The following is a 24,963-nucleotide window of genomic DNA, read 5'->3' as shown; positions in this document are numbered from 1 at the left end:
TCATTGTACAGATGAGGAAAGTAAGGCTCCAAGAGGGGCAGTGACTTGCTCAAGACCATTTGTCATGTGTCGTTTCAGAGTCAAAATTCGAGTTCTGATCTCCTGACTCTTAAGCCAGCCTTATGTTGAATTTGATGCTAATCATTTTTCTTTTTAAGGTAGGGAGATATTATCTCCCTTTGTATTTCTTTAAAGTTAAGAGAAACTCCCAGCACCCTGCCCTTTCCCCTTACAAGTTAAGCCTCAGGGGTAGGCACATAACAAAGCTGGAAAGGAGAGAGCCTTCTCTCACCCTCCATTCAAAAATTTCTTCACTCTTCACCCTAACTGACAAAATCTCACAGCTAGAGAATCACTCTATGCTGTTTCTGATTAGAATTCAGATACTATACATAAAAGAGGCACATTGAGTCTCATGGGCCATCGATGTCAATGCCTCATTGTGAATGATGTAATCAGATTCCATCCTCATATTTCCAAAGAGAGAGGGAAGACCCCATGAGAAGGAAAGTGACCCAAGGAGAAGGTAGAACCTAAAAAGACAAACCTCCTAACTCACGATTTGGGGCTTGAAGCAATCTCTGGATAGAGACTGACTCCTGATAGTCTGATGTATCTTCCTTTCTTCCCTCCGTTTGAGATCCCAAATATGGGGTCTACTGAAACTTTCTTGTGTTATTTCAAAGTAGCACTTCCCTCATATGTATTAGATTTTTCTTTTCATTTTTTTAACTGGCAGGGCTAGAAAGAATGCAAATGGAATACAGTGAGTTTTAAAAAGTGGGATTGGTAGAGGGCAGAGAAGCAGCTATCCACTTCAGAAACGATATTGTCCCTGGCTGAAAGAGTGCAGCTCACCTCAAAGTGTTTTCCACGTACATACGGAACAACTCCTGTGAGCCCCACCCTGTGGAAAACTGCCCAGTGGCCTGGCACCATAATGATTTACTCAAATTGCTCAATATCCTGGGAGTTCTTTTGCTCTGAGGAGTAGAGATACTTTAAAAGGCTAGAGTTTAATTTCTTTTTTTTCCTTGTGCCTTCATTCAGTTTGTTGTCTTACAAATGTTATTCATATTCATAGTGTTGTCGTTTCCAGACACATTAAATAGGTCTAAAAGCCATTGATTGCTCACTAAACAAATCCATTTTCAAATAGCAGAACAAGAAGTGAGACTCACTTAACAAACATGAGCTCATTTTTTTCAAGTTCATCATTACCTCTTTTCCTCCTCCAAGTTTGTTGAACCAAATAACACAAACCACACCTCAAACTCTAGCTCATGCAAGAGAAATTTGGATTAACAAAAGAAAATGATAGGAGAAATAGGAGAGAACAAACAAGGAACACAATATGCTGTTGCTTTAGCCCTGACCCTGAGACCCAGAACAAGAGTAGACAATTGTATGACTTAAGAGGTGAGAATAAAGATGGGTGTGGAGGTTTCCCAATCAGAACAATTGCTGGTCTCCTTAAGTTTAGGGTAGGATGAGTCTCTGGGAGTGATAAAAAGAGGAGCTTGTTCTCATGGCCATGTTACCCACAGATCACAGCACCCACTAGTTTTTCTTGCTTTAAAGCTCTAAACCTGCTCTGACTAAAATGGTAGCTAGTAGCTACATGTAGTTGTTTATATTCAAATTATTTTAAATAAAAATTCAGTTTTTAGTTATGCCAGCTACATCTCAAGTGCTCAATAGCCACATGTGGTTAGTGGCTATTGTATAGAACATTTCCATCCTCACAGAAAGTTCTATGGGCTAACACGACTCTAGGCTCCTGATGCTTGCTGTGATGATCTCAGAGTCATTCACCCACCTAAAATCAAGGGCTAAGATGAGCAATGGCTCAGGCACTCTCAGCTAAGTGAGGACCTCAGGCATGCGCCCTGCCAGTAGGATGTCCAACTTCAGGGCAGCAATACTATCCTTGGAGGATGTGAGATCAGAGTACCCCCTCATGAATTTGGTCTTTGCCCCAGTGAAGAAACAGTAGCCCTTCAGGGATGTGGGCAGCCTACATGGCCATGAGGCCCAGATTCCAGCAGCAGGGTGCAGCATATTCTAGGGCTGATCAGTGTTTGCTCTGGGTAAGAATGTAAGGGGAGAGATCAAAAAAGAAATTCTGAGATTGCAGTTTTGTTTTTCTTAATTAAGATGGTATCTAAGGTCCCCTTTGCATCTAAAAGTCTACGATTCTTTCCAGGTAGTTAAAAAAAAAATAGGTGAGTTGATTTTTAAGCCTATTGTAGCAGAAAGCAAAAAAGTCTGTTGTAGCAGAAAGCAAACAAAAAAATTTTTCTCCTCATTAAGAAAAGTTAATAAAAAAAAACCCCATTTCTTTACAAAGTTTGAAAACTATATAACTCAAGTTTTATATATATATATATTTAATTGAAATATGTAGATATATAAAATCAATCTAAGTGAGCTCTTTCTTATGCTTAGCAACTCAAGTCAGGCAAGAAATGGTCAATAAACATTGTCTTTGATTCAAAAAGACATTAAAATTAATGAAAATTCAAAAACCATAAAAATATTTAAAGCTAGTTATAACTGGGGTTTTAAGCTTATAAACATAAAATAATACTAGCATTACTTGAAACTTAATTTGTGTTACATGCAGAAATGTTATTAGAACAAAAAATATACTTAGAACCTGCAGCTTTTGGTGGATAAACTAATTGGTGGAAATATAAATTATGTAAAAATAACGAAATATTTCTTTTACGAAAATATAAATTATGTAAAAAAAAAGCTAATTTGTTGACTTATTTCAACTGACACATTTATTAAGCAGAACAGTTTGCAGAGAAGAATTCTGAGTAAGTTGCCTCACAAATCCCTTTATGAGTTGGCAAGACAAAATGATTTCAGACCAGGAGACCAGAGCACTTTCTTTCTGCTAGGCTGAGATAGAATATTAGAAAAGAACATGGCCAGTTTCTTTAAAATTTCTTTTGCTTTTCTGACTTCCCAAGGAAACTGGGGGTCCACAAAGGCTATCTATCTGAGATTTAATCATGAGGTACTGGTTTTCCCAGGGCTCTTGGATTTTTCTTGGTCTTCCTGTGAGGAAACTTGAGGTCGAAATCAGGATGGATGAGTAATACCCTCAGCAGAACTTTAATCACAGTTCTGAGAACTGGATAATATCAAAGCGTTTAAGAAAGCAATTTGTATAAAGTGAAAGAGAACAGAACAGTCACAATGTCCTAAATTATAAAAAATGACAGGAAATGAATTTCTTCCCCTTTTCCCTTGAATGGTCAGACCTCCCATTCTCCTCCCCAGAAAGTAACCCAAACTCTTGAGAGCCCAGTTGCCTTCCCTGCAGAGTGAAATGAGTCTACTCACGGTACCCTTTCCTCCTCCTCTTGGTCCTGTGCTGGCCCACTCTGCAAGCCAAGCTAGCCTGTGATGCTTTTCTACCCTGGAAGAATTCTTTGAACCTTCAGGACCAGGGAAGGGTGGTCTGTGATTGGGAGGAGGCATCTCACATGGGCTGAGCCTGATTCTGCCTGAGCCTGCCTCCGGAGGTCAGATGTAACAGGAAGTTTTCGGTCAGTAAACTTCTGCTGCTTTGGAATGTGTGGTTCTGACAGATGGAAACACCTTGACAGGCAGGGCTCAGCTCGTCCGTCCTCTGGATTCCTCCTAGATCTGAGCTTCCCTTGAACACACTCTCAGGACTTTTGTTTTTATTTTGGTTGGATTTGTTTTTATTAGTGTGGTTGTGATCCTTTATCCTGCTATTGTGCATTTCAAAGGCCTATCTATGGTTCTGACTGTTCATAGTCACGCTGGTTCACGTTTATCTGCTCAACATCATGTCTAGTTTCAGTTTTTATAACTTGCATATGCTACGTTTATGGGGATAGTCATTGCCCAAGTAATTCTCACACTGAGGCACTGAGGGGGTTCAAAGACTAGTAGGGGGCAAGCAATCTATAAACAGATTGGGAGAAATTCAGTCATAGAGAGAGGGCTCAAGTAATCATTTGATTTGCTGATGTCCACTTCCCCCTCCCCCGCCATCTCCCTTCCCCTCCTGTCCCCTCCCCTCCCACTTTCTTTCCTGACTTTTTCTGGAGCCACCATATGTCATACACAGCACCAACACTATCTGAACAAAAGAAGTCACATATTTCTTTTTTTTTTTTTAAATTTTTATTGGGGAATTGGGGGGATGGGAACAGTGCTGGGGAATTAGGGGAAGGGGAACAGACAAGTTGCTGTCGTTTTGTTCTTCAANGGGGAAGGGGAACAGACAAGTTGCTGTCGTTTTGTTCTTCAATCTAGTTGTGGAGGACGTTGCTTCACTTGCCCAAGTTGGCACCATCATTGCGCTCTTCCCTGGAGAGGCAGATCAGTCACCTGCTTCTGGACGGCCGCTCACGGCGGCAGCTGGCCGCTCCCGCTGGCTGCTGGCTACACACGGTAGCCCATGGCAACCCACTGCCACAGGGACTGCAGCCTACGCCGTCGCCAGCAACTCACGGCAGCCCAGCTCCAGGTTGAGCTGTTGTTCAGCATCTTAGCTGTGGAGGGCAGTGTTCACTGGCCCTCATATGTGGGATCCGAATCGGGGCCCTCTGGCATCCCAAGCGAGTTCTTAACCGTCGCGCCACTCGGCCGGCCCACATATTTCTTTTAATGGCTGCGTAACACCTCATGGTAGACATGCATTACAGTTTAATTTTGCCTGGTGTTAGTGATGGGTAATGGCAGTAATGTTAGAATTCACTGGGTGCTTTAATCAACAGACTCACAAGTTCTCATGGGTCAGGACCATCTCTGTAACAGGTTAGGTTTTTCAGGACATCAACTCTGAGACAGAGCGTTGTGTGCAGTATATTTGCTAGGGATCAAACACCCATAAAAGGGAAAGGGAAGAAATAGGATTGGGCAGAGAGAGAAGTCGAGCTGCTTTGCAGATGGGACAGCCTCAGGCAGCACCCCTTTTCCAGCTCCAGGAAACATCGGAGGATGCCCTACCACAGTTGCTCTGCAGTGGGCCCCTCTGTGATCAGTCTTCAGATATGGGTCGCCCTGGAAAGGGGGCTTTCTGTGGCTGATGCAATTCCTGAAGGGGGTTGACAGTGGAGGCTGGAGCTGCCAGTACTCCCAGCAGCTGGGCAGCACAGATCCTCTTGAGGGACTGCATGGGCACCTTTGTATCCATCACACTCGTGTTCCCCCTCAGCTCTCTGGGACCTGGTTAGGTCCAGCATCATAATTCACACAGTGCAATTCTATGCAATGGTGATGATAAAGGAGGCCAGAGAAAAATGTTTAACGACATGAAAATATGTTCACTCATTTATTCGACAAGTATTGATTGAGAACTTATGATGTACCAAGCATTCTTCTAAGTGCTAAAAGTGAAAAAAACAAAACAGGTTACAAAACAGTTTGAACAATTGGACACACTTTAGTTTTTTAAAAAGTGTATATAGGTATATATGAATTAAAAAGTTAGGAAGGGGGACCGGCTGAGTGGCTCATTGGTTAAGAGTTGGCTTGCAAGCACGAGCTCTGAGCAGCAGGGCCACCGGTTCGGATCCCACATGGGCCAGTGATGCTGCATCCTCTACAGCTAAGATGGTGAACAACAGCTTGACCTGGAGCTGGGCTGCCGTGAGTCGCTGGGGACGGCGTAGGCTGCAGTGGGGCTGCAGTGGGCTGCCATAAGCTACCGTGAGTGGCTGGCAGCCAGCATGAGCGACCAGCTGAGTGGCTGTCCAATGGTCGGCGACCGATCTGCCTCAGCCGGGAAGAACACAATGATCACAATACCAACATGGGCCAGTGACGTGACATCCTCCACAACTAGACTGAAGAACAAAAAGTATAGAAACTTGTCTGTTCCCCTTCCCTGATTCCCCAATGCTGTTCCCTCCCCCAATTCCCCAATTAAAAAAAAAAGTCTTAAAAAAAAAAAGGAAGAATGTAAAGTAAGTATTAACAGGGTTGTATCTGGATAATGCAATGTGAATGACTTTTTTTTTTGAGTTCCCATGTTACGATTTTTACAACTATAAAAAGAGAAACATGTAAATTATTAAAAACGTGTGCTCTTCTGGAAATCTTTGTGATAAAGTAGCAAGGAAACAAACAGAGACTTGTCTCCTTTCATATCTTAAGCATTTACATTCTATTACTCGGATTATGCAGGGACAAAATAAACATGAATCTTTTCAAATTAGATAATGTGAACACAGACCCCATAAAAAGAAACAAGAGACTAGGTAAGAAAAAGAATAATAATTTTCAGACAATAACTGCAACTTATCAGATCAGGAGTTTCAGGTCCTTAACGTACAAGTCTGATTTATTTTTTCAGTAACTGTTTTCTAACTGTGTTCCTCTAATCTTTCCTTTTTTCTTAACCACATCTTAACTCAATTCCAAAGCTTATCAGTGAATACTCATTACTAAGAATTTCAGTTCAGTTAGAAAGACTTAGGTATTTTCTTCCTAACACTATGGTTTAGACTTCAGACTCCAGTGGTTTGGGAGGCTGGGGAAGGAAGAAGGGGGTCTTTTCTCCAATAACCTCCCTCCCAATTCTCTGTATATACTCCTCTGAGAGCGAAGCAATGTTGTCTTAGGTGACTGGCCCAGGAGAGGCTGCTGTCTCTTTCTCTTGGTCATCACCACCACCTACCATCTGGCTCACAGCCAGCAATCTCAGTATAGACAGTGGATGGTGTACAGGTCTGGCTGATGAGAGGTCTCGCCCAACCCCAGTCAACTCCCCTAAGCACCAGAGGGTGTTCTTTATGAATTTGCAGCCAGTTTGCATCCTCCAAAATCATCTATACTCCAGGACCCCAGTTCTTAAGCTGGATCCAACTTCAGTATATTTCAGGAACTTGGAACTAAAGGGCGGTATACCTGTTCCCTCTTTGGCTGGCCATCCCAGTGCACCATCACCCTCCAGTGACTTTCCTTCTCTGTGGTCATTCCAAGACGATGTAACAAGCCTGGTGATGAATGTGATTTCTCACTGGGGTCCAAGATGTTGGTCCTATACACATCCTCAAACTTTCCAACTCTCGCGGGACTTTTCTCTCTAATCTCTGGAACAAGAAACCACTGGGATGTTTCTATACACTAACACTGCACTCCTTAAACAGACCCCTCACTTAAAATCCCACCCCCCTTTTTTTGTGGGAGAGGGAAGAAGTTGTAGTGTCAACGGGGTGGAAGTTTTCTGAATTATGAATGTGGGTTACATAATCCATTTTGCTCTAATTCCCAGTTTCAGGAAAAAAGATTTCTGAAACCATGATGTTGTACAAAATACTTTTAGTAAGTACCGTATTTTCAGTACTTACTAAAAGTCCCAGGCATTGTCAGATTTACTCTTTACAGGAGCCCTGTGAAGTATATACTATTATCACTCCCCATTTTACAGATGAGAAGCTGGAGGTTGAAGGGGTTGACTTGTCCAGGTCACAGAGCTATTTAGAGGTAAAGACTCTGGCTGGTCTGTCCTCACAGCCTGCACTCTTAAATATAGGCTACGCTGCTTGAGTGTCTTTAGACAATCAGTGTAGCTTTCTAAATGGCATTAAAGCTCAGCTTCCATATTAAAAACTACTGGACCAAACCTGAAAACTATGTTCCTGAAGTGCCCAGGTCTACTCAACTCTCTAGTCCCTCTGAACATTGCTTTTTCTCCAGCAGGTGTTGACTCTCTGCAAATTTTACTGAAATGTACAAGTTGTCTTTTTGACCTTTAATGGATCCTCTGTTTTACTCAGCAATACTTTTGCTCAACATTAATTGACATTCTCATATCCTCTTCTGTTCCTGTGGATGATAAATGCTTAACTTAGTTCATATATTTTCCGAACTAAGTTAAGCATTAGGATTACGACCATTGAAAGATGACTCCTGAAAGCAAGTCTAGCCCTTTCCCAGGGAAGGGGGTATTTATAGACTCTTACAACTGGAAGGGACTTAAACCCATTTCAATAACCATTTATGGTTATTATATGGAATTATCACATGGAATAATCATATTCTAGATAAAATAATCAGTTAGCCCAATTTTTCACCCAGTGAAGAAAAGCCTATACATATCTCGGATGTCCAACATTAAGGGGCAAGTCTATGAAAGTTGTGTTTATTGTGTTATAGAGATATTGTTGAGAAATGTCATGACCAATCAACTGTAAGAGATCCCAGTGGAAAACATGACCTCTGGTTTAAGTATCTGGAACAGTTATACTTTTCCTAATCAACCAGTTTGTTTTTATCTATTAGACACTATAAAACCATCAACCAAACGCAATCTTGCCTCCATTCTTACCACTCCATTGAAACTGCTGGTCAAGCTACAAACAAGCTCTATATTGCCAAATTCAGGGAACACTTCTTTGTTTTCAATTTATTTGGTCGCTCAGCAGCAACTGATGCAGTTGAGGACTCTAGCCTTTTAATACCACTTTCTTCTTCTGGCTTCCATGATACCATGTTCTCTTAGTCCTTCTCCTGTTTCTCTGGTTGTTCCTTCTCAGTTACTTCTGCCCACCGCTGTCTCCTCCTTGGCCTGACCAGTTATGTTAGAAGACTCCACGGCTTAGATCCAGAGCTCAGTTCTGAATCTAGCTCTGAAAGTGCACTTCCATCAGGAGCCAGCCCCCCTCGCCCTTCACTCGTTTCCACTACTTCCTGGTTAGAAGTTCAAAAAGATAAAGCAACTCTGTTTGGATTTAAGGCCATGTTGGTTTTAAAGTTTTTGGATTCATGTGGTCAAATTGTATTCCAGAGAGGTTGTGTCTATCTCTTATGACAGTATAAGAAAAGTGCCCGTTTCTCTGCACTTTCAGTCAGTTTAGGTACCATCTTTAAACATTTTTGTCTATAAAAGATATTTAATTGGTATCTAATTTTTGTTTTAATGTATACTTCTCTGGTTATTAACATATTTTCCTCAGTAAGTTTCCCATTCATGTTCTTAGCCCTCTTCTTTAATTGGGGATATTTATGGTGTTTAAAATTGATTTGTAGGAACCTGTTACAGATTTAGGATATTTTTTTTTTAAGATTTTTATTGGGGAATTAGGGGGATAGGAACAGCACTGGGGAATTGGGGGAAGGGGAACAGACAAGTTGCTGTCGTTTTGTTCTTCAATCTAGTTGTGGAGGATGTCGCTTCACTGGCCCAAGTTGGCACCATCATTGCGCTCTTCTCTGGCAGGCAGATCAGTCGCCGGCTTCTGGACGACTGCTCACTGCGGCTGCTGGCCGCTCACGCTGGCTGCTGGCTACATATGGTAGCCCATGGCAACCCACTGCCACAGGTGCTGCAGCCCAGCCGTCGCCGGCGACTCCCGGCAGCCCAGCTCCAGGTTGAGCTGTTGTTCAGCATCTTAGCTGTAGAGGGCAGTGTCACTGGCCCTCATATGTGGGATCCGAACCGGGGCCCTCTGGCATCCCAAGCGAGTTCTTAACCGTCGCGCCACTCGGCCGGCCCTACAGATTTAGGATATTGACCTGCTATGTTCATTACAACTATTACTCTCAGTTAATCGTTTGCCTTCTTCCTAACATTTTTTTTTCCAGATCTTTTTACTGGGGAATTGGGGGAGGGAACAGTGTTGGGGAATTGGGGAAGGGGAACAGACAAGTTGCTCTCCTTTTGTTCTTCAATCTAGTTGTGGAGGACGTTGCTTCACTGGCCCATGTTGGTATTGTGATCATTGAGCTCTTCCCGGGTGCGGCAGTCGCTCGCTGGCCATTGGATGGCCACTCATGGCAGCTCACACTGGCTGCCGGCCGCTTACGCTGGCTGCTGGTCACTCAAGGTAGCTTATGGCAGCCCACTGCAGCCCCACCGCATTCTACGTCAGTTGCCTGCGACTCATGGCAGCCCAGCTCCAGGTCGAGCTGTTGTTCACTATTTTAGCTGTAGAGGGCACAGCATCACTGGCCCATGTGGGATCTGAACTGGCAGCCCTGCTGCTCAGAGCTTGCACTCCCAAGCCAACTCTTAACCAACGAGCCACTCAGCTGGCCCCTTTCCTAACATTTTTAAAACATATTTTTTTCAACATTTTTAAGATATAAAATACATTTCATGTCAATTATATAAATATTTTCCTTAATGACTTCTGCTTCAGCATTATATTGTTATGTATGTATATGTCTGTTGTTCTATGATATGAGGTAGATCCAACTATATGCATCCAAATAATTAAACAATAATTAAAGTAACATTAATTGGATGCATAAAATTTCATTGCATGGATGTGTTACAATTTATTTGATCAACCCGTGGTTGAACAATTTTGTGGTCAGACATTTATCCCATTTTTTTCTTGTTATACAAATTTGACACAAATCTTTCCTTTAAAATTCTTTAGGTTTAGTGGAAATATAATCTGTCTATATGAATGTTTCATTGTGGGGTAGTTTTGGTGATGACAAGGTGTGGCTCTGGTGGTAGGTGACTAAAATAGAGTATAAAGGTCATTAGAAAGGAGGAGTCACTTGTTAGTCACAGCTCACTCCTTTCTCCTGTAACTGCCCACACTGAGCTTGTAACCCTCTGAGGCTCTGCCTGGAAAAATGTCTTTTCCCTTCACTTAGCCACATTTGTGGGTTCTGAGGTGGGGCTTTTGCCCTGGTTTATCTGTCATTGCTATCCCATGTGCTTTCTGTTTTCAGAAATCATAAATTTCACTGGTCTCTCTCCTTCCTGCTTTGAGTATTACAATGCATATACTTCTTTTTGTAAATATTTACTGTATTTTTAATGGAGTTTGAGGAGGACTGCTTTTTCTTAAGAAAAAAAAAATTCAACACAGAATTAGGCAAACAACTCAACTATGCCTACTGGAATCCTATTTGTTCATAATAAAAGGCCACACTACTGCTCTCTAATGTTAGCTTGTTTCAAATCCTGTGAACGCTACAAGAAAAAGAAATCTTTTGAGAACCTAATAAAGCACTGGGAGACTAGTATTGTTTGACACTCATAAAAACACAGTTATCTCTGTCTGAGTTTTAGCCTTACAATGTTCCCAAGCAAATAATTGACATGAAAATTCAAGCATAGGTATACAGCCTCCTGGAACCAGATTTTCACCTTTACTGTTTGCTCCTGGCCTGGGACTACATCCTACCACTTAAGGACAAAGAACTGAGTATAAGTACTTGTAATTGATTGATATTCTGTACTAGACAATTCTTATAGCAGAGCCAGACTCATTGAAAGTAAGGCTTGATCTCCATTTTCCCTCTTCTTTTTTTACTCAAACATGTTTAGACAGGATCACTGAAGCATCCCAGTGGCCCACTGGTCCACGCCTCACTGTGAAAGGTCATAATGACAGTTGTGAAATGTATCACAGAAAGCCAATGAGAAGGGCTGAAGTAGCTGGTGTGGTCTGGTTTGAGGTGTTCTGCTTTAATAGACATATTCATACTGTCTGGTATTAGGGCTGAAACCAGTGAACTAAATTCAATACTTAATTTCAGTTGTTATTGATAACATCCAAGTTTTTAATCATTTTAATCAACAATAATATAGTTGGCCCTTCAATCTTTGGGTTATTTTGTTCAACCCACTGATTAATTGTATCCTCAGTCATGTCACTTAAACTTCTCCCATAGGTTCACTGCAAATTTATCAGCTTTCACCTAGTTTTGCCAGCTTACAGTCAACACATGAGCTGCCTGCGTGTAGAACATTTATTGAGTCTGAGCATATGCACATTTTTCAGGTAATTGAAAGAAATACTAAATAAACTTTGAAGTTATAAGCAGGGTATTTTTTTGGGGGGTATAATTACTAGAAATGAAATTCAGGTATAAAAAATAAGATTTGTGTATGATTATTCAAGCAGAAGCTTAATTCATTTTAATGCAACCACATAATCACACCAAGTCACCAGTTAAATAATATAAATAATCAAGTCTGCTTTAATGCCCAAATAGAAATTAAATGAAAGATTCAGCTCACAAAAGTAGTATCAGATGATCACTTCAGTTATGATTGATGGGCAGATACTCTCATAGCAGACAGACCTCATTAAGGCTTTTTGTTTTTAAATACCAGTTCAACTGGTTACACATTCCACATGATGTAGATACTATTCAGGGGATAAAGGTAATGAGAAAGTGACATTCTGCCTCTCCCACAGGAGTGTACATAGTAGTATACATGTTTGAATGTTGCTGTAAGTTAAAAATCAAAAGGGAGCTGTCCCTAGGAATAGATTAAATTACATCCACTAAAGGCAGAATACTCGTATAACAGGCAGAGTCAAAGAGGAAAATAGTAAAAATATGTGGGCGGTATTAAGAAACAAGAAAAGAGTTATTACAATAATTATCTTCCATTAAGAGAGAAAAAAAGTGTTGTTCAAATTATTTTCCACACATTTTCTGGTAGAAAATTTTATAAGCAGCTTTGAAACATGATAGATTTAAATGCTTTAGGAGAATTGCATACAAATTACTAATGTTCTTTTCTTGATCCTCTTTGGGATTTGTGAACTTGTCATTGTTCAGTACTTTGGAGAAATGAGTATTTGTTTTTTTGAAACTGAACAGAGGCACTTTACTTCCAGTTGCTTATTGGACTATCTTCAATCAACACCAACAATCAATTATACATCTTTGCTGCTAAGAACACTAATAGAATGCAATTGACTCATACTGTTAGTAGTCAAGGGTAAGGCACAAATGTAACAGTAACCTGTAACTGCTCACTTCCCAAATCACTTCTTTAAACAGCTATTAGAAAGAAGTTACTGTAATCCTTCATGTACCAAATTGGACTGTTCCCACTAAGAAGGAATGAATATTGAAATATCAATGCAAGGATAAGTATAACATGTATATTTTTGTATGATTAGCCAGATGTATCTTTAACTGTTATGTGAATTTTACAAAGATGCCCTATTGATTTTTGCTTAAAAATTAAGAACACATTTAGGCAGAGTCATTATAATGACCATTCAAAACCATTTTTCAGAGTGGGAAACAACACAGCGTTAACACTGATAGTTGTAAATAATGTTGAGGACAGATTCATTCTTTGTAGGTCGCTCTTTCATCTCTGTTCTTTATCATTTCTTGTACCTGAGAAGAGTGAAAAAGAACTTTTTGTCCACTTACAATTTTGGTGTACTTGGAATTATCATGTCTTGTGATGTTAAAATATGTAGAAATTGAAAATACAGAAGTCCTTGTACTGAACTCTTACAAATAATTTAGACTTTGCTAAGTCAAGAATACATGTTGTAATCTCTAGGGGAAATAGAAGATATTAGGGCAGTTGACCCTATTCTGTATGATAATGTAATTATAGATATAGTAAGTATAGATATCACACACATTTTTCACAAGCTATAGAATGTACAACACAAAGTACACAAAGTAAACCATGGACTTCAGTTAATAATGTATCAGTATTGGCTCATCAACTGTAACAAGTTTGCCACACTAATGCAGGATGTTAACAACAGAGGAAATGAGGTGTGGGAATAGGGGAATGGGAAAGGAGTAAATGGGAACTCACTGTACTTTCTGCTTAATTTTTCTGTAAACTTAAAACTACTCTAAAATATAAGGCCTATTCATTTAAAAAAGTCACCCCAGTGTGAAACCCCTCCCCACAAAATTAAGAGAGTATAACTTCTAAGTTTTTAGGAAAATGGAGTGATAAAAGAAGGCAAAAAGTAGAGGAAAAACCCCAGAACATTTAGGACAAATAGATGTAAACCAAATATACCTTTAATAACATCAAATATAAGTGGACTAAATGCTTCAATTAAAAGCTTATCAGATTTTCATAATGATAAAAATTACATGCTACTTATTAGAAAGACATCTAAAACTTAAGGAGTAAAGTTAAAAGTAACAAAAATGGAAACATATACATTTAAACACCTTAAAATAAATCTGGTATAGCTATAAAAATATTGACCAGAGTAATTAGAGTTTGTATTATACCTCTTAATGATAAAAAGTTCAATTTACCAGAAAGGTATAAGAATTCTAAATTAATACACATCTAATAACATAGCCTTAACTACACATACACAGCATAAATTGACAGAACTATAAGGGATTAGGCAAATTCACAATCATAGTGGAAGACTTGAGCAACAAATTTAGCAGATCTGATCTAATGGATATATTTAGAATACTTTCCAATAATTGCAGAATAAATATTTTTTTCAACCCCAATTAATTCATTCACAGCAACTAACCATATGCTGCATTATAAAACAAGGCAAACACATTTTAAAGATTTGAAATTTTGTTCTATGAGTAAAGTGCAATTAACAGAAATTATTAACCAAAGGGCAACTAGAAAAGCCAATATTTGATGATTTATATAAATATTGTAATGTCCAAAACTCCAGAAGTTGAAGAAGAAATCGTAATGAAAATTAAAAACTATTTTTTAATTACATGAAGTGAAAATACTACTTATTTAAATTTATGTAAGAAAACTTTAAATGCATATATTATATATAAAAGGATCTGCTTCTTATATGCAAAAGTAAGCATTTGAAAAAAAATAAATCCTGCAAATAACAACTGTGTAATATGGGCAAAATACAATCTCCTCCCATACCCCCCAAAAAACCAAAAAAAACCAAACCAAAAATCAAATCAAAACAAAAAATTCCACAACAACTGGAAGGTTTGGAACTAAGGAAAGGCAGGCAGAGTTTGGAGCGGAGCCTAAAATTGGAGCAACTGACCCACATGGAATGAATTCCTCATTTGTTTGCAACTGACCCATTGACAGCCACAGCCACAGCCACAGCTGTGCCTAAAACTCACAGAAACACCTAAAACTCTGACAGAAAGCCCACTGTCTTCCTGAATGAAGAATCAAAAGAAGTAACCTGGTCAAGTATGGCCAGATGCTGAAGAGTGAGGGGAAACCTAGAAAAGGGAAGGAGGTTCTTCAATTCTGTGTATGAACTTTGCACAAGACTCAGGCTGAGCCCTGAATCACACACTCACAAGACAGGTTCAAAGTAGTGCAGCAAAGGCTTCAAGAATTGACCTGACCTATGGCCCAGCAACCACAGAAGGCAAGAGTGCTTACAAATTGAATCTAACCATGTTAACTGCCAGCTAAAGCAAAACATCAACATGTGTCCAGAACTCAGCCTATACAACATAATATTCACCATGTCCAGGATACAATCTAAAAGTATTGAGTTGTTGGAAAAGTCGTAACTTATTTTTTCTGTTTTTCATTGCAAAAATGCATCATGACTTTTCCGACAACCAAATATTTTTTCATCTATATTCATCAGGAATATCAGCCTGTAGTTTTCTGGTGTTTTTGTCTGGCATTGGTAATGCTGGCCTAACAAAATGAGTTTGGAAGTGCTCCTTCCTCTTCAGTTTTTTGGAAGAGTTTGAGAATGATGTAAATTCTCCTTTAAATGTGTGATAGAGCTCACCATGAAGCCATCTGGTCCTGGGCTTTTCTTTGTTGGAAGGCCTTTGATTACCGATTCAATTGCCATACTAGTTATAGGTCTGTTCAGTGTTTCTGTTTCTTCATGATTTAGACTTGGTAGGTTGTATGTTTCTAGGAATTTATCCATTTTTCTCCTTGGTTATCCAATTTGTAGGCATTTAATAAATTGTAAATAGTAGTATCATATGATCCTTTTTATATCTGTGGCATCCATTGTAATGTTTCTTTTACATCTAATTTTATTTGAGTCGTCTCTCTTTTTGTTTTAGTCTAGCTAAGGGCCTGCCAGTTTTATCAAATTAAAAAAAAACCACACCAACATTTAGTTTCATTTTCCTATTGCTTTTCTATTTTATTTATTTATGCTCCAATCTTTGCTATTTCCTTCCTTTTGATAACTTTGAGCTTAGTTTGTATATTTTCTAGCTCCAGCAGGTGAAAATTAGGTTGTTTATTTGAAATCTTTCTTCTTTTTAAATGTGTTTATCACTATGAACTTCCCTCTTAAAATGCTTTTTTTTTTTTTGTGCTGCATTCAATAAATTTTGGTATATTGTGTTCTCATTTTCATTTGTCTTGAGGTATTTTCTAATTTCCTTTTAGGTTTCTTCTTTGACCCAGTGGTCGTTCAAAATTGGAAAAGAAGTAAAACTGTCCCTGTTTGCAGATGATATGATATGATCTTATAGAAAGCCCTACATAATAATAAATGAGTTAGGTAAAGTTATAGAATATAAAATCAACATACAAAAAAATCAGTTGCATTTTTATACACTAATAACAAACTATCCAAAAAGGAAGTTAGGAAAACAATCCCATTAACAATAGCAAAGAAGAATAAAATTATTTAGGAATAAACTTAACCAAGGAAGTGAAAGACTTGTATACTGAAAACTATAAAATATTTGTGAAAGAAATTATATAAGACACAAACAAATGGAAAGATAGCCCATGTTCATGGATTGGAAGAATTAATTTTGTTAAAATGTCCATCTCATTCAAAGCAATCTACAGATTCAGTACAATCCCCGACAACATCCCAATGGCACTTTTTAAAAAATAGAAGTAGAAAAAAATTGTAAAATTCATACGGAACCACAAAAGACCCTGAATAGCCAAATTAAGCTGGAGAAAGAAGAAAAAAGATGGAGACATCGTATTTCCTTTTTTCAAAATATATTACAAAACTGTAGTAACCAAATCAATATTGTATTGGCATAAAAACAGACATATAGACCAGGGTCGGCAAACTTTTGAGACGAAAGAGCTGGGGTCAGCAAACTGCGGCTTGTGAGCCATATGTGGCTTGGAAGTAAAATTCAAAATGAAAATAAAATGATCATAGTTTCATTTGTAATATTTTTAAAGGATATTATTCACATAGTGGTGATTATTTAAAAATATATTTATGGTCCTTGAATAATTTTTAAATTGTTGTGAGGGACAGGATTGGCTCTTCCAGGGGTTGGCAAACTTTAGAGATGGAATGTACCCAAAGAGCTACATGTGTTTCGCGAGCTGCAGTTTGCTGACCCCGATATAGACCAATGGAACACAATAGAGGACTCAGAAATAAATCCATACATATATGGTCAACTGATCTTCAATGAGGGTACCAGAAATACACAAGGGGGAAAAGATTATCTCTATAACAATGGTGCTGGGAAAACTACATGCAAAAAAAAAAAATTTAGACCTTTATCTTATGCCATACACAAAAATTAGCAAAATGGATTAAAGACTTAAATATAAGACCTAAAACTAAAATTCCTAGAAAAATAACATAGGGGAAAAGCTTCATAACATTGGTCTTGGCAATGATTCCATAGATATGACACTAAAAGCACAAGCAACAAAAATAAATAAATAAACAAGTGGAACTACCTCAGACTAAAAAGCTTCTGCACAGCAAAGGAAATAATTAACAGAGTGTACAGGTCACCTACAGAATGGGAGGAGATATTTGCAAACCACATACTTGATAGGGGGTTAATCTCCAAAATATATGAGGAACTCCTACCAAAAAACAAAGCAAAACAAGATAATATAGGGGATTATAGTCAGGAGTATGGGCTAAGGAAAGACTTTTAAAATAGGACAGAAGAAGTACTACTCATAAAGGAAAAGACTGTTAAACTTGACTATATCAAAATTAAGAATTTCTGTTTATTGGAAGATACATTTAAGAGATAAAAAGCAAAGGGAGAGAGTGGAATAAGATACTTGTAACAAACACAGTCAAAAAAGAGCTCATGGGCCGGCTGAGTGGCATCAGTTAAGAGTTGGCTTGGAACACCAGCTCTGAGCATCAGGGCCCCGGTTTGGATCCCACATGAGGGCCAGTGGCGTTGCGTCCTCTATAGCTAATATGGTGAACAGCAGCTCAATCTGGAGTTGGGCTGCCATGAGTCACCAGTGACGGCATAGGCTGCAGCCCCTGCTGCAGTGAGCTGCCGTGAGCTACCGTGAGTGGCTGGCAGCCGCTGTGAGCTGCCGTGAGCAGCTGTCCAATGGCCAGCGAGTGACTGTTTCACCCGGCAAAAGCATTATGATCATACCAACATGGGCCAGTGAAGTGACGTCCTCCACAACTAGACTGAAGAACAAAAGGACAGCAACTTGTCTGTTCCCCTTCCATGATTTCCCAATGCTGTTCTCCTCCCCCAATTCCCCAATAAAATCTTAAAAAAAAAAAAGAGAGCTCACAACCAGAATATATAGAAAATTGTTACAAATGAATAAAATAAGACAAACAATACAATAGAAAAAGAAGTATTTCCAAAAGGTCAATAAACAAATGAAAAGGTATGCAACTGCTTTAGTAATCAGGAAAAAAACAAATTGAAACTGCAATGTTTTATAACTAACTACCATCAAAATGGCTAATTCCAAAAAGACTGATAATATATAAGTGTTGGATGTAAGTGGTAAAGGTGTAAAACAACTGGATTTCTAAGACAAACTGCTGTTGGGAATGTAAATTAGTATAATTGTGTTGGAAAATTGTTTGAAATAACCTACCAGAGCTGAGCAAACACATACTTTATGATCCAGCAATCACTCTCTGGGTATGTACTCAGGAGAAATGTGTGCATATGTGCACCAAGAGAAGTGTACACAAAGGTTTATAGGGAAACATTTTGCAACAGTTCCAAGCCAGAAACAACCTGAATGTCCACATCCATCATAGAATGGATAAATCGTGACATTTCACACAATGAATACTATACAGCAATGAAAATGAACTACAGCCACACACAAGAGCATGGATTAATATCACAGTCATACTTTTGAGCAAAAGAAACCAGATACAAATGAAAACCTACTGTATGGTTCCTTCTATATAAAGTTGAAAAAGTTGATGAATTTAAACAAGAGTGTTTAATGATTCATGGTTAATGTAAAATTATAAAGAGAAGTGAGGAATTCATTATCATAAATGTCAGAATAATAGTTCCTTTATGGGGAGTAACAACTGAGGGAAAGAAAGGCCTTCTGGGATTGCTGGCAATGTTTTAATTTTTTAAACTTGAATGGTAGTTATAGGTTTGCTCACTCCATGATAATTTGCTGAGTTGTACATATTTTTTTATACTTGTTTGTGTGCTATATTTATAATAAACAGGATAAAAAGGTTGTTCTTTTCCTCCTATTCCATACCTGGCACAGCATAAAACTCAGGGGGTCCTCTGGCCTTTCATAGACTAAGTTTTCAGTGATCTGCTGAGAGAGAGAGCATAAGGCATTGCATTATGGTTCTGAGCTACAGTTATGTGGTTGGGTGATATCTGGAGCAATCATTTGCACTAACCGAACATGTACCATAGCATTTTAAAGAAATTGATATATCTCTACAAAGTGTCAAATTCGTTTCTCACTACTGATAAAATTAGGCAAATTAAGGTAATATTCAAAAGAATAAAAATTTAGTAATAAGTAGCAATGGATATTTTTCTAGTTTCCAAAATCAAAGAGGTAGTGAGAAAGTTTTGGAGAAAATTTTTGTTTTGAGTATTGTGATTTTGCTAGATTGAGAAATTAACATTATTTGTTTTGAAGGATAGTCAGAGAAAAGTATGTTGAGTAAAATTTTAAAAAGACTATATGATTTTATATAAAATCTTCCTTCTGAGACATTTGATTCTAAAATGCAAAAATGATGTTAATTATAATAAAAAATGAGAAAGCATATATACAACTTCAGAGATTCACTATTATGCTTTTTTGTTGTTGTTGAATAACAGCCTCCCCCCCCCCCCAATTATAATAAAGTAAGCACAATTCTCATTTGTAAGGAATAACAATAGGGAAAATTTTAAGTATAAAATATTCTAGGTCTGTTTAATGTACCCATACCCATTATGTATTTCATATATGTTTCCATTGAATACATAGAGGGTAACTAATTTTTCTTATAATAGCATTGCATGCGTAAGTTTTGTTTTTCCTTGATAGATGAACATATTTATTTATGGAATGATTAGAATTCTACTTTCTTCAAAAGCTTTCATCCTTCAGCTTTTCTTTAATTAAAGCCAGGAAACCCAGCCATTCGTGCTCTCCCATAAAAAGAACATTTTGAGAAAGAAAAGGCATAAAGCAGAGTTAATGAAGTAAATATCACTTATCCTTATTTTATGTGAGGAAACTGAGATTCACAGAAGCTACATAATTTTCCCCAAATAACAAAGATGAAAAGTGGCAAAGTTAGGTTGGAGCATTAGACTAAATGTGTAAAGTTTGTGCTCTTTCCATTATACCCTACTTCTTGAAACTAAACTTTTCCAGTTTAAATGTTTTCATTTGAGGTGGGTCATTCTTATCTTACACCTTTCTAACCACAAAGTTACTTCATATACTCATGTATTATATATGTATATGTACCTTGCTGGATAATAATATTAACATAAAAATAAACATGTCAGGAAAACAAAAATAGCCCACCAAACAATGAACATTTTATAAATGTGATAACCTCTTGTAATTCTATGTGGCCAAGAATGTCAAACTTTAAAGAAGATTCCAGCCCCATATCCTGTGGTCAATAAGATTTGTAAGTTCAAGAATTAGAAGCAACTCTTAACTACTTTTCTCCCCAAAGAATGTGGTTTCTTAGTTGGTCACAGGTTGGTTATCTTTTGAAAGTATTATATTTGGCTTAAAAAGCCTTTTTGTCTCCTTTTCAATTGCCAATATTTTGTCCTTCTTTCCTAGTCTGCCTTAAACTTTAGCCCTTGGATAAATTTTTTCTCTATAACCAACCTATCTGATCCCTCTGAATGGCTTCATATCATGGTATCACTCATTTGGTGTTTGTCATTTACTACTTTTGGTTAATAATGTTATTTTGCTGTGTATAATGTGCACCCATATTTTTGGCCCAAACTTTCAGGGACAAAAATTTTTCATTTTAATTTTTTAATTCAAATTTTTATTTGTTTATAATTAGGTACTTGTTTTTTGTATTATAAAGGAATTTTAGCATTTATTTTTTACCATATTATGGTACAAGAAATTTTATTTAACAAATAATTACAAAACACAAGAACAGATACAAAGTACAAGAAATTTTATGTATTGGTAAAAATTTACCATATTTATGCATTATAGAAGGCCAAGAACTCTTCATCATTGCAAGTTTGTCACAAGTTCAACAAAGTTGATTTATCGTATTCCAGGGTAATATTTGCATATGGATATCATTATTGATTTCTAGAGTTACACTTTTTAACTCATAAGCATAAATAAAAGTATAAATTTTCTATTTTTATACAGATGTGGAATTAGTACTACACATGTATAGGACACATCCTTATTTTTCCCTTACAAATTTGGGCAAAAAAGTACACATTATACCTGGTAAAATATGGTACATCTTAATGCATTTACTGATTTCTCAATGAGATTATATCCCTTTTATAGCAAAGGCCCTTTCTTGTATCTCTTTAAAGCCAGGTCAATGTTTGTGTTTTACATTATAATTACTGAAAAACACACAGTTAAAGTAAGGGAAGAAGAGGTTTACCTGAAATATTTGCAGAATGCGGTGTTTCTCCATGTATTGTAGTGAAATTTGATAAGGATCTTGATATACTATAGAAGGGAATCGCCTCCTATAAGTTTCGTTGTATCCATGAGAACTCTTTCCTTCTTGATATTCTGAAATAGCATCCTGAAATGTAAATAACACCCCCAAGGAGTACTTAATAAATCAAAAAGCCCCAGACAGTTTTGTTCTTATTTTTGTCATTATCAGTGGAATCTGGTGTTGCTGAGATCCGAACGCCAGGAATTGGAGATACATTATTAGGAGAGGCCTGGCTGATCCTCCAGGCAATATAATGCACCTCAAGTCCTGGGAAAAACCTTTGGCCTCTCCAACCTACTTCAAATACTTTTCCCTTCACAGGGATCTCCAGTTGACTCCAAATTTCTTTCCGTTGGTAGAAGCCCAGAGAGGGGAAATGACTTAGTATCCTAGTGTTAGCAGCAGGGCCAGGACTTAAAACCCAGTTCTCCTGATGCTGGTTCATTGATCCTTCCTGAATGGCCTTAAGGTAGCAGAGAAATCAACACATCTTTTTATTTCCCACCCTTCTCCTGCCCTTCCTGAATCCTACAGGTCACACATATCACAATATGTAGGTTTATTTCCTCATCCTTGATCCAACAAGTACCCCTCCACCTCCCTCCCTCTCTTCCGCCATCACAGGCCTGCAACCTCCCAGGTAGATATCAAATGCCCCTTTAACCTACAGGCTTGGTTTCTATGACTTGACTTGTTTCTCGACTGTTGATATAGTCCAATTTGGTTGATATGGCAGGGAATCTTGGACAAAAGCCTGTGTCTTGTGCTTGGAAATTACTGACGAATTCGGTGCCAAATGAGTTCAATGCTTGCAGAAAGTTTCTACTTTCAGTGTCAGATGTAAGTGAAACCTTGGAATTGTTGAGGCCTGTTTGGCTAACTTCAAATTTGCAGGATTGTATTTTGAAGCTAGCATCTCTGTCCTCCTTGCTAGTAAATATTCTACCGCCATACTGGTCATGTTCTCCATAATCAAACCAGTTGTCTTCTGTGTCATCAGCCTTTTTATATATTAAGTAGTCAGCCTGATTAGAGTCACTGTAGTCAACTGTAAGATGATGGTCACTCCTGTCAGTTTGGTCAGCAGCCTGGTGTTCAGCTTGTTCAGAAGCTTGGTCATGCACTATGTGGTGAGTCTTTACAAGTGTTTTGTAACCAGTTTCGTCAGATAATCTATGGTTGAAAAGTTGTTTATAAGTTTTTTGTTCAACCAGGCCAGACAATCTGCTATCAATCTGTTCAGAAGTTCTTCGTCGAGCTTGGCCAGGTATTCTGTAGTCAGTCTGTTCAGATGCTCTTCGGATAGAGGAGGTAGACAATCCACCATCAACCTGATTATAAACTCTTCTCTCACCCGGGCTGGACATCCTGCGGTCAAACCGCCCAGAAGCTCTTTTTTCATCCTGGCCGGACGATCTGTGTTCAATGTGTCTAGAAGTTCTTTGTTCATATAGAACAGGCATCTGGCTGTCAGTCTGTTCAGACTCTACATGATTAGCTTGGTGAGATGACTTGCTGTCCGTCTGTTCAGACATCGTTTGGTCAACCCAATCAGCTGTTCTGTGATCAGCAACATTATCATGGTGGGATGGTCGGAGGTCAGATGTTTTGCGCACAGTGTGTTCAGATAATTTGTGGTCGCTTTGCTCAAGTATGTTGGGTACAGCCTCGCTGGACACTTTTCCCTCAGCCTGGTTAGCTGTTCTGTGATCATTCTGGTTATCTGCCTCCTCTATGTCCAGGTTCTGCCAGTTGTCTTCCTGGAGATCTGTGTGGCTGTTATTTGAGGACTTGGCTGTGCTTTCAGGTCCTAAGGATTCCATTGGAGCCACTTCTGGAGGCTTTATCATTTTCTGCATGTCCCTGATTAGTAGTCTAGGTTGCCAGGTGATGTGGGTGGTGCCAGGTTGGGTTGTCTAGGAGACCTTCTGGGAACCACGACAACAATGGCCACAGGCTTTGTGCGGACTTCTGTGCACGAGTTCTTGGCACGTGAGTGGTGGCCTGGGGTCAGCTGGGTGGCGCTGGGGGAAGGGCTGCCTTCGGCTCTGGGCACAGTCTAGAGAGGGCTTCCACCAATACGCGGTGTGGATTCAAGCAGGAGCGGACATCCTTCTCCTGAGAAGAGGTGATGACCGCACGCGGGCATCACCACCTCCCAGTGACTGGACCTCAGGGCTCTGCGAATGGGGTCTTAGAGCAGTACCCTCCTTGTTTTCTTGCGGAGGTTCACAGCGCTGTGTGTGACATCGAATCGTTCAGGTACCACCACTGCTCTAGTCAACAAAATGGTAGCTGATGAAAACACAACGGAAACAGGAGGGCCGCATACATGAACAGAGGTTGCTACTGCCATTACATCAAATCCGCGTTTCATCCGCCACTGACGTGTCTGATCACAATTATCTCTCGCACAGTATGAGTATGTTAGCGCTGGGCACTGTGCTAGTAAATGGTCCTGCTAAATGTTACTCTTCTTTAGATTCTAATCGGTATTGTGGTGATGTGGTCAAATGATGTGTTTTAACTTTTAGGGTTTTTTTTAACCCATTTTTAAATTTCTGCCTTTTTAAACAATGCTGGTACTGTTTTTAGTGGTCCCAAAAAGAGTTTAGTCCTCCTAACACTCATGTTACCAAAATCATACAGATCTTTCCTCATAATAAAAGAGTGTAGAGAGGAAAGGTTTGCTGTTCACAACACTGTCCTCTCCCCCTCCCCCAACCACACACACCCCGCTGCAATTCCCTGACAGTTCATGGCTTCAAGAGCATCATCCTCTTCTCTGTCTCAAAAGAAGGGTGAGCAGCTTTTCCCCATCCCCTCTGGGAAGAGCTATCCTGGCTGTGGAAACTCAAGCCCCAAGGTGTTTTCTTGTTGAATTAAACATATATAGCTGGAGGGCTACAGGGAGGAGAGGAGATCCAGTGAGAATAGGTTCTAAAATCACACTACCCAATAATCTTATAACAGATGGGAGGGTTAGGAATTAGAGCTCCAGAAAGAAAGGGAGTAAGGAAGGTGGGGGAAAGATAGGAGAAGGAATATTTAACAAGTGGGGGAATTTGCACTTGATGGTGGACCCCAGTGGGGTCCAGGTTTTTGAGATCTGGCCGTCCCTGTCTGAAATAAACCTTAAGAATCCACTTCAGACAAGCACAACCTCTAATACCGAGTAAGGCAGTACAGAGGTGGTGATTAATGAGACATTTGATTGACTCGTGAAAGCCTAAAATCGCTGAGGCAGGGCAAGGATTGGCAGTATAATGCCAGATATTCCTTTAATATGGGTTTAATTGCATTCAGTAATTAGGGCTAAGACTTAAAATCCAAACACAAGAAGTTTTAATTAAAGTTTGAGAGGGAAAGTGGGTACCCTTGGTGCCACACTTTGAAGCAG

The 24,963-nt window shown here is 38.8% G+C and overlaps 2 protein-coding genes across 4 annotated transcripts in view; both read right to left on the bottom strand.

The window, feature by feature from the left end:
- UPK1B (uroplakin 1B) overlaps positions 1 to 3,500 on the bottom strand; it is a 45,058-nt gene extending 41,558 nt beyond the window's left edge. Inside the window, exons 1-2 of one of the 3 annotated variants that reach the window (XM_019629181.1) lie at positions 3,358 to 3,500; positions 560 to 741 (exon numbers count right to left, since the gene is read on the bottom strand). The gene's annotated coding sequence lies outside the window, so the exon portion shown is untranslated. The remainder of the gene's footprint in view (positions 1 to 559; positions 742 to 3,357) is intronic. The other 2 variants (XM_019629180.1, XM_019629178.1) reach the window with 2 other exon arrangements.
- Positions 3,501 to 13,053: 9,553 nt separating this feature from the next.
- TEX55 (testis expressed 55) lies at positions 13,054 to 23,422 on the bottom strand. Its single transcript, XM_019629182.1, has 4 exons — positions 22,232 to 23,422; positions 21,501 to 21,647; positions 19,136 to 19,198; positions 13,054 to 13,104 (listed from the first exon to the last, which is right to left on the bottom strand). Exons 1-4 carry the CDS (start codon positions 23,420 to 23,422, stop codon positions 13,054 to 13,056), a joined length of 1,452 nt encoding a protein of 483 aa, XP_019484727.1.
- Between the last annotated feature and the right edge of the window lie 1,541 nt (positions 23,423 to 24,963).

Source organism: Hipposideros armiger, unplaced genomic scaffold (assembly GCF_001890085.2).
Source record: "Hipposideros armiger isolate ML-2016 unplaced genomic scaffold, ASM189008v1 scaffold_829, whole genome shotgun sequence".
NCBI lineage: Eukaryota > Metazoa > Chordata > Mammalia > Chiroptera > Hipposideridae > Hipposideros > Hipposideros armiger.
This window is presented reverse-complemented; position numbering and strand designations above follow the sequence as displayed.